The sequence below is a fragment of the Micromys minutus genome (genome assembly GCF_963924665.1).
Source record: "Micromys minutus genome assembly, chromosome: 18".
Classification (NCBI taxonomy): domain Eukaryota; kingdom Metazoa; phylum Chordata; class Mammalia; order Rodentia; family Muridae; genus Micromys; species Micromys minutus.
In genome coordinates, this window is record NC_137953.1 from 37,830,612 (window position 1) to 37,840,741 (window position 10,130).

Genomic DNA, 10,130 nt, shown 5'->3' on the forward strand with positions numbered 1-10,130 from the left:
TAAGTAATGGTAGCAAGCACCTTTTTGTGTGCCTGTTGAGTATCTGTATGCTCTGATTTTTTTTTTCCATTGTAAGGTGCACTAGTATTCTGGGCTGAACTTTACAGGTTCCAGTGACTTATTGTCACAAAGGATCATCCTGGCCCTTTTGTTCCTTCACTTTCTCTTACTCACATGCATCCCATACTCTTCTGTTCCTGGAAGTTTCTGATTCATCTGATTCTGTCTACATGGTGTCCAATATAAATACCCCCTCCCCCACTTTGCTGATTGTGCCCCCGTTATACAGCAAGCTTATCTTTATTTTCTATCTCATCTCAGACGAGTATGAAAGAGAAGTGAGATCAGAACCAGAAAAATGATTTTCATGGTTGTTGCCTCAAGGAAGGAGAAGGCCAGTCTGCTGCAAGGTCCCCATTTCTCATCAGTCAGGCAGAGCTCTCAACAGCAGTGGGACTGAAAACCCACCTCTGTGCTGACTCCTGACACATGAGAGCCATAGCTTGACCCCTAACAGAAGAGACAGATTTGATTCTGGAACCGCAAGTGTGTGGAAGTCATCCTAAGAATCCACGGCTCAGTCCCCTTTTCACATTTATAAGAGGCTTAAGGTCCTCAGCAGGAAAGGGAGTATATTATGCATAGGGAAAACACCATTGCTGAGCAAAACCCCATAGCATTCTAGCATTCCTGTTGGGCAAACAACAGACCGGTAGAGTTCTAGATGTAGGCAGTGGTACTCCTCCCACTAAGGAACCTCAGGTCTCATGAGAGTTGAGGTTAATGACTAACCCCAACCCCATCTTCTAAGATACTGACTCTCTGCAGACACCATGAACTTTATTCTCCACAGACTTTTCCTTTAGCACACTGACGGTGTGCAATGTATCAGTAAGACCCGTTATAAGAATAAAAGCATAATTCCTCACCTAATTCTTTGCATTGTGGAACACGTGGGTGGAATAAACATGAACTTAAGTCTAGAATATGCTATCTTAAGTTTATAGTATCAGATAAACATGGCAAGATTTTTCATAAAATTTCCTCTGAAGAAATGGTGATTTGAAAATGAACATAACAGAATTAATAGAGATCTTGTGTCTCCTCCCCACCCCACCCCCTTTTTTTACCCACTCTGTTCTCCTAAATCCTCTACAATAACTGAAAACAGTATTAGTTAAAACAACAGTGCCCTTGTGTAGCAAGCAGTGTTCAAGGAACCAAAAGTAGAGTGGTCCTTCTAATTAGGAGTGTGTGTGTCTTTTGCAGTTGTGAAGACGATCTCTCAGAAGACAGAGATGAGCTTCTGCATGGCATCTCAGACCTGGACATCACCAACTCGGACTGCTTCCCATCCCAGCTACTAGTGCATGGGTCTTTGGCTTTTGCTTTGGGGCTAGATACCTACCATGGTTGTGTGATAGCTGCTGCCCGCTATGGCCGGGGTCGGGTGGTCGTAACTGGTCATAAGGTATTATTCACTGTGGGTAAACTCGGCCCCTTTCTGCTCAATGCTGTCCGCTGGCTGGATGGTGGCCGCAGAGGCAAGATTGTGGTGCAGACAGAGCTGAGAACACTAAGTGGTCTGCTTGCAGTCGGTGGCATAGACACCAGCATTGAGCCCCAATTGACCAGTGACGCAAGTGTCTATTGCTTTGAACCCACAAGTGATGTGGGAATTAAGGAACTGCAGGAGTTTGTAGCAGAGGGCGGTGGGCTGTTTGTTGGAACCCAAGCCTGGTGGTGGGCTTTTAAGAACCCAGGAGTGTCCCCTCTGGCTCGATTCCCAGGAAACCTGCTCCTCAATGCCTTTGGTATCAGCATCACAAGCCAAAGCCTCAATCCAGGACCTTTTCGTATCCCTAAAGCAGGAACAAGGACCTATCACTTCCGCTCTACCCTGGCAGAGTTCCAGGTGATAATGGGCAGGAAGAGAGGCAATGTGGAGAAGGGCTGGCTAGCCAAGCTGGGCCCAGATGGGGCAACTTTCCTGCAGATTCCTGCAGAGGAGGTCCCTGCTTACATGTCCGTGCACAGACTCCTGCGGAAGCTGCTGAGCCGCTATAGGCTTCCAGTGGCAACCAGAGAGAACCCGGTCATCAATGACTGTTGTAGGGGGGCCATGCTTTCCCTAGCCACAGGTCTAGCCCACTCTGGAAGTGACCTCTCCCTGCTAATCCCAGAAATTGAAGACGTGTACAGCAGCCGCTATCTGCGCCCTTCAGAGTCTCCCATCACGGTGAATGTCAATTGCACCAATCCAGGTATGGCAGAAGGATGGGGAGCTTGGGTTTATGGTCATCTGCAAAATAGGAACAGGAGATTGCGACAGTGTTGGCAGGTTTGGTGACCTGCAGAGGGTCATCACTATCCTTCATTGCCTTCCTCTTCAAGATGATAGGGGTCAGGTACTGGGCAGTGTTTGAAAGGGTCACAGCAACATGGTGGGGGAAAGGAGCGGCTGAAGTCAGGGGGGTTCTGTGCAGCACTGTTTGGAGCAGGGATGAAGCCTGCCCTTCCTGTGCTTTGACAGGCACTCGATACTGCTGGATGAGCACTGGGCTTTATATACCTGGAAGACAAGTCATAGATGTCTGCTTGCCTGAAAGCGCGACCTCTGCTGACCTGAAGGTAAGGCCACTCCCCATCTCACCAAATGATGAAAACCACTCCCCCATCTCACCAAATGATGAAAACCACTCCCCCATCTCACCAAATGATGGAAAATTCAAATGGTTTTGCTCTCCCAGTTGGCACTGTAGGTCTGTGTAAAATCCTACTGGCAGTTTAGGGCATTTTAAAAGATCCCTTTCCACTCTTAATGGTGAGAAAAATGTGTTTTGATATATAACAAGATATATCAAAATGATACATCTTAGAGCTCAGGACTCTAGAGCATCTTGCCTCAGAATAGCAATCTCTACTCTTAAGATTTGTTCTTTCAACCCACATCATACAGTAAGGACTAACAAAGGCCTCAAATGGAAGGTTCCCTGTATTTTGGAGGTATTCAGTCAGTGAATAGTAGTTTACTTTCAACCCTATAACTTAGTAATATGATCTCAAGAAATGCTACGATTTCAATGCTGTTATACATGACGTCGTCAGTGGTACATCGGTCATAACACAATGACCCTTCCGAATCTACCTCTTATGCTCTCTTGTGCCACCAACATACTCCATGTGACTAAGGGTGATTTCTCTGCTGCAGATACAAATTGGCTGTCATACCGATGACCTGACCAGGTCCAGCAAGCTGTTCCGAGGCCCCCTAGTGGTTAACCGGTGTTGCTTGGACAAACCCATGAAATCAATCACCTGCCTCTGGGGCGGTCTCCTCTACATCATTGTGCCTCAGAATAGCAAACTGGGTTCTGTGCCCCTCACGGTGAAAGGGGCTGTCCGTGCTCCATTCTATAAGCTAGGTAAGTAGACACTATAAGGCTCACACTGAGCGGTGGGAGAAGCTGAAAATGAGGCTTCTGGGGCTACTCAGTACAGGAGACAGAAGTAGAAAACTGGAGAGAGGTAATTGGTTTCTTTAAGTTCTGTTTTTTGTGCCAGGAGAAATGAACCACACTCATAGGGTCTTCCAAAAGGGATGGAAAAAATGGATGTGGCTGTTTCTTCTCTTGTGGTTCTCACCTGGAGTCAACCTTGTATGCATATTTCAACTTCAGGGATTTGCTTATTTGAAAATAAGAAATTTCAAGGCAATATTTCTATTACCTCTATAGGGGAGACCTCCAGGGAAGAATGGAAGAGGCGCCTCCTGGAATATCCAGGTCCGTGGGGAGAGCTGGCCACCGACAACCTCATCCTGACTGTGCCTACTGCCAATCTTCGAACTCTGGAGAATCCTGAGCCAGTGCTCCGCCTCTGGGATGAGGTGATGCAGGCTGTGGCTAGATTGGGAGGCGAGCCCTTCCCCTTGCGTCTGCCACAGAGGATAGTGGCTGATGTTCAGATCTCAGTAGGTGGGTGCTCTGAAAGCTCTATTGTGTTTGCCCCCAAGTACCCTCTCTCCACAGCCGTGTAGCTAGAAGGGGAGGAGAGTAAAAATGTTTTGCTAACAAGACATGTAGATATATATATTCCTTGCTGTTTAAATGGGAAAAGGAGGAACTAAATATGAAATAAATAGCTTATGTCAGAATGCCAATAAGTGTCATCAAAGACATCAAGAGATACAACCTGAGGTGCCTCTCAGGGAATTTTAAGAAATGGGAAACTATAGTAGAGTGCGTTGACCTAGTAGAGAGTCCTGGAAGACTGAACAAAGAGCTAATTGAAAATGAACCAAGAAGCCTAAACAAAGGCTGTGGGTACAACACAGAAGCACCATCAGAATTTCTCTAGATCCATATCTTTACAGTGCATGAATGTATCGATGTGGGTAATTCCATATCTAAGAACAGGGTACAGACACCCTTACACAGCCTCACATGGGTCCTACCACCACCCTGCTTCCCAAAGCAGGAAACTCACGTAACAGCATGAATCCTCCTCAGCAACCTGTCCCTTCCAGGGCTCAAGTCATAAGAAAGGTGAAAACGTCAGTGTAGAATGAGCAGCGGGAAATGCCTGTGAAGGTCTGGGCTTGGATGGCATTTTGGAACAGTTCGGGTGTGTTAGAAGCAGCCTGGGCAACTGGGTGTTTTGGAAAAGAAACGGTTCAGAGACAAACTTAATGATGGGGTGGGAGGATTTCTTTTTGTTTGTTTTTTTATCCTCTCTCATATATTACATCCTGACCAGTTTCTCCCACCCCGGCCTCTCCTCCCTACCTCCACTATCCCCCAGTTCCACCCCACTCCGCCTCCCCTCAAACAAGAGCAAGGCTCCCAGGGATAGCCACCAAACAGGAATAATAAGCTACATACCAGACACACACCATCACATCAAGGCTGAACAAGGGAACCTTAATAACTTATATGCAGGGGATCTAGGTTAGACCTCTAACAGTGGGCCTTGTTCTCATGATACATGCCTGACCCCGCTGATGTCTCTGATCTTTCCACAAAATGGGAGGATTGTGACGTTCTCTCTTTCTTCTGTGTCCCCAGGCTGGATGCATGCAGGATACCCCATAATGTGCCATCTGGAGTCTGTGCAGGAGCTCATTAGTGAGAAGGTCATCCGGACCAAGGGGCTGTGGGGTCCTGTGCATGAGCTGGGCCGCAACCAGCAGAGGCAGGAGTGGGAGTTCCCTCCACACACCACAGAAGCCACATGCAATCTGTGGTGTGTTTATGTCCATGAAACGGTTCTGGGCATACCTCGAAGCCGTGCCAATATTGCGCTATGGCCCCCTGTTCGGGAGAAGAGAGTCCGAATCTACTTGAGCAAGGGACCCAATGTGAAAAACTGGAATGCCTGGACTGCATTGGAAACATACCTACAGGTACTGGGAAAGACTGGAGGGTGATGGGACAACTGGGATTACAAAGGACACATGATTAAATGATAAGTTAGTGGCCCTGGAGGCCACTGCTGCATCTGCCTCCCACATTCAGCTACATGGAAATGAGGATCTGGGCATAGCTATGTAAGGATGCCTCTTGGTACAATATGTTGCATGACACTACAAAGTGCACAGCCCTGAACTGACTTAACACTGTCAGCTGTTCACCCATCCAGAGGCCCAAAAGCATAGCACTGAAAAAGTCTTAAACCTGGCGGAGGCACATAGAGCAATACAAACACACTTTTTTCTCTGTGGCTTTAAAGCCAGGCATACCAATGACGAAAGCCAACTGTTCCTACTTAGTAGCTATCAGGCAACCCTCATCACATATTCTATAATGGGCTATAATCTAATCTTTTCTTAGACGTGTATATAGTCTCCTTGCTATGGCTTTGCATTGTCACAGATCCCACCATATGTAGGCAACCCAGGATTCCTCTCTGCCTTGGGTTTGGAGGGTTACCTTGCCTTTCATCTGTAATTCAGTGCCCTGGTCTTCAGCCCCAGTGCCTGAGATCAGTCCCTAGAAACTCTGGGGAGTGAGGTCATGTTAGATTCGAGCCAGGCATGATTTATTCTGATTCTTCCACCTGTTCAAATCCTTCTCTATCCACGAGAGTTGTTTTGCTCATCTGAGAAATGAAGACATGTTAGGTCTGTTAATTACCATGTGGCCCGTTAGCTGAAAAGCCCTTGTGACCCTGGCTAGCCTGGGCTCTTTCCAATAGTCTCGTGAACTATTAAAGAAGCCATGTGTGTGACTCTAGCATGAAGATAACTGCGGATCATGGGGATTTCCAAGCTATTTGAATTTAACCTTGCAACTGGGAAAGATAATGAGGATTGCTCCACCCCAACAAGTTTTAAATCCCTGTGTGTAAATCACAGTACTCCATTCATGATTTCAGGAGCGGATGAACGGTGACAGTGGCAGGAAACACTGACTCTTGGAGCTGCTGTTTCCCTAGCCATCACTCACTGAGGGTCTGCAAGCACTGCGCTCGCCTCGACGGTTTTCATAAGATGAGTAAAGAAGAGCAGGGCGTGAGGCCAGCACACAAGATTTTCAGTGGTAGATGCAAAGCTAAAGTTTAGCAGGTTGAACTCATTAAGTTTACCTGTGTATTGGACCTCCTTTGTATAGACTGGATGTCTCACCTACTTCCAACTTTTGCTTTCTAGCTCCAAGAGGCTTTTGGTTGGGAGCCATTTATTCGTCTCTTCACCGAGTACAGAAACCAGACGACAAGCTTGCCTACAGACAATGTGGATAAAATGAATCTATGGGTCAAGATGTTCTCCCAGCAAGTGCAGAAGAATCTGGCTCCATTCTTTGAGGCCTGGGCCTGGCCTGTCCAGAAGGAAGTGGCTACAAGCTTAGCCTATCTGCCTGAATGGAAAGAAAATATAATGAAATTGTACCTCCTCACACAGATGTAAGGAGTGCCCATCGAGGTGGCAGGTAGAGAGGTTTGGGGAGGTAGGCAGAGGTGGGGGTTTATTCCTCTACCTCTTCTAAAGTTCTGGCTTTCTCCTCTTAATTCTTGCTCCTGTGTCTTATTGCCAACTTCTGTTTCTAGGAAGTAGGTTAAGAACACAGCACAAAATGAAGCCAGAATTTCTTAGGAACAAGGCCTGTGTTTATGAGCCTGACCCCCTTGCTTCTCAGTTATCAGGCACCCTGCTGACCCTGTGTTGGCCTAGGGCTGGGAGCTTGGAAATTTGTTTCTTTCTGGCCATCTTGATGAGCCATATAGGGCAATCCTTCCCTTGGCTTCCTTGGCTTTGGGATAGGTATACAACTCTCTGCCTCTTGAGGTGGACAAGGAAAACCTGACTGGTGGTTTTAAAGAAGCTTGTGGACTGTTTGGTGGATGCCAACTAAAGAGCTGTTCCATTTCATGCTGACCCATTAGCTCCCACAGCTCAGAAGTTAACATTAGTCTTTCTCTTAAGACTCCTTGTGCCCAAATTCTAGGTCTTTAATTGACCATTTGTATGTTACCATCAAGATACTTGACTTCTCCCTGACTTCATGGCCTCATTCTATACACTGGGATCTATTTCATATGATTACTGTGAGTTGTATAGTGTCTCTGAAAGTAATTACAGAGGTTAGTGGGTATTGAGAACATCATTTGCCATTTTTGCTATTTAATTAACCCAACAACATTCTGGAGCTAAATTTGAATTGTAGGTGCTATTAACAGATACAGTCATAAACTTTTAATTTTTTAAACTGATACATAAAATATAAAACCTCCACATATAGATAAGATACCATTTAGTATGAATATATTTTATAATACTTGAGTTAGACAAAGCACATCTGTCTCTTCTAACATCTATCATCTCTTCAGGCCAAACATATTCACAATCATTTGTATTTTTTTGTCATATACAGTACCTAACTGTTATCAAGAGAGAGGACTCAGTAAGTAAAGACACATGCTTCCAAGACCCAAAACCTGAGTTCAATCCTCAGAACTTGCACAATTGAAGAAGAGACCTAATGCTTACATGTTGTCCTCTGACCTCCACATATGTTCTGCAATCCACACACAAACACATTAAATAAACGTAAATAACTGTTACTTGTCCTATCTTATACTATACATTCCAACCTCTAAAATAATTCTGGTACATTGCTTTATGACTCTAAAGAATAGATTCTAAACTCACATTGGAGTATATTCTGGATGCCCGAGACAGCACCTCTCTATAATAGGTAGGGCTCTCTCACCTCAAAAGCAATGTTTTTTTATCCTCGGCATCCAAGTGCTAGTGTTACAGGTGTGCACAACCACACCCTCATTCACAATGTAGTTCTTTTTCTGTTGTATTTTACAGCTACTTATGCTGGCTTCTTTATCCAGTTCATTCAGCTTAAATTCCTGCTTTGGTAAGATTCAGAGAAGAGATCTTGACAAAAGCTAGAACAATCCAAAAATAGTGTTTAACTATCAATAAACATTGTTTAGAAAACAATAGACACCCAGGTTTTAAATGGTATTTATATTCCCATAGTGGCAGATTTGAGACATAATTTCTGTCAGGGTTTACTGACTATAGATATATGGAAAACTTCACTTTGGAGCAAGAAATTTCACAGAGCTAACCCAACTCTCATTTAATTACTATACATTCAAAGATCTCTTGGTTTTCCCCATTTCATTTAATGTTTCTTTTGTGCTTCTAATTAATATTTTATCTAGGATTAATGTTGTACACAACCAGTTTTCTGACTTCCTTTTATTTATTTATTTTAGTACAATCTGTTCACATAGCTTGCAAGTTAGTGAATGTGAAGACTCTATTTGTGTGTGACTATGTGTGTGTGTGTTTGTGTGTGTGTGTTTGTATGTGTGTGTCTTTATTGTATAACTTCTCAATCCTAGATTTATTTCATATATATGGGTATGAATATATACTTATCATATAGGGACTTTGGATATCTTCAAAATAATTATTAATTATTACACATTAAGAGTGTGCCAAGCTATATTGATATATATATATATATATATATATATATATATATATCTGTATATATGTGTGTGTGTGTGTGTGTGTGTGTGTGTGTGTTATGCTATTTAATTGTCCCAATAATCTTATGAAGTAGAAATTATTACCACTCTTATTTTAGGAATAAAAAAGCTGAATTTTATGGATATTAAGTGAATTATGTAAGACTACTGCTAATAGGGGTAGGTCTATTATTTTGAAGCCATGCATTATGATTGCAGAATGGATATTCATAATTATGGTGCTTTGAAGAACCAAATAATGAAACAGATCAGCAACACAGAACATTTATACTCCTGCTTGCCAGAGTCTGGGTTCTTCATACTTAGCCTCTAATCTTAGCAGGACAAAAAGATTCTCTGTTTCTCCAAAACATCCATGGACAAGAAGAATTTAAATCAGCTTCTAAGGTACTTCCTAGTGGAAAAGAGAGTGAGCCATTAGAATCAGGCAATTCTTCTAGGTTCTGGTTATTTTGATTGTCTTTCTCCCCTGGGTACCATGAAAGCCATTTTTGGTTTGTTATAATTTGAATAGTGAGCTTATTAGTGAAGTCCCTGACTTCCCAAAGTTCTAGTTGCTTCATTTTCTTGGAGAGACTTATCCTCAATCTTTTAGAGTCAGCTCTGTCCTTTCTTACTCCCACCCCTTCCATATACTTTCAGTAGTCGTGCCTGGGATCTTTTCAGTAAAGTTACCTACTCTCTTCTGCTGTCAAATGTCTCCCGTGGTACTCCAGATTTGAGATGATGGACTGGACATGTAAGTTTGCCTTTCCTCCTTTCCCAGGCCTCACTGAAACTGAAGTCCAGGAATACAACAGAAAACTGAGACCTCTCAGCAAAGGAAACTGAAAGCATTTGGTTGGAGAAGATCTCCACACAATTCTGGAAGAGAGAAAGCAAATGGAGAGAAATAAGGAGTGGGAAACATGGCGGTCTATTTCCTACAGAATACACTGATCCGAACACTGGAACCCCAAAGAGACTTGAGCAAACTCTAGCTACTAAATAATTGTACCAGTTGTAAATTGATCCCCATTCTACTCAGCCCCAACCCTTGTACATAGAACACAGAAAACTTACCATTGATACTAGTGAAACTGTTATTGTTATTGTTGTTGGAATAAAGAAATCAA

General features: G+C 43.7%; 1 protein-coding gene across 4 annotated transcripts in view; it reads left to right on the forward strand.

Annotated features, from left to right (window-relative positions):
- The window catches only part of TCAF1 (TRPM8 channel associated factor 1), a 42,720-nt gene extending 32,590 nt beyond the window's left edge, over nt 1-10,130 (forward strand). For 2 of the 4 annotated variants that reach the window (XM_080932520.1, XM_080932519.1), the window contains exons 3-9: nt 1,270-2,264; nt 2,534-2,631; nt 3,212-3,425; nt 3,738-3,977; nt 5,067-5,404; nt 6,650-6,929; nt 9,782-10,130. In XM_080932520.1, the coding sequence (XP_080788646.1) occupies nt 1,270-2,264; nt 2,534-2,631; nt 3,212-3,425; nt 3,738-3,977; nt 5,067-5,404; nt 6,650-6,907 (2,143 nt within the window). In that variant the 3' untranslated portion in view covers nt 6,908-6,929; nt 9,782-10,130. The remainder of the gene's footprint in view (nt 1-1,269; nt 2,265-2,533; nt 2,632-3,211; nt 3,426-3,737; nt 3,978-5,066; nt 5,405-6,649; nt 6,930-9,781) is intronic. The other 2 variants (XM_080932518.1, XM_080932517.1) reach the window with 1 other exon arrangement.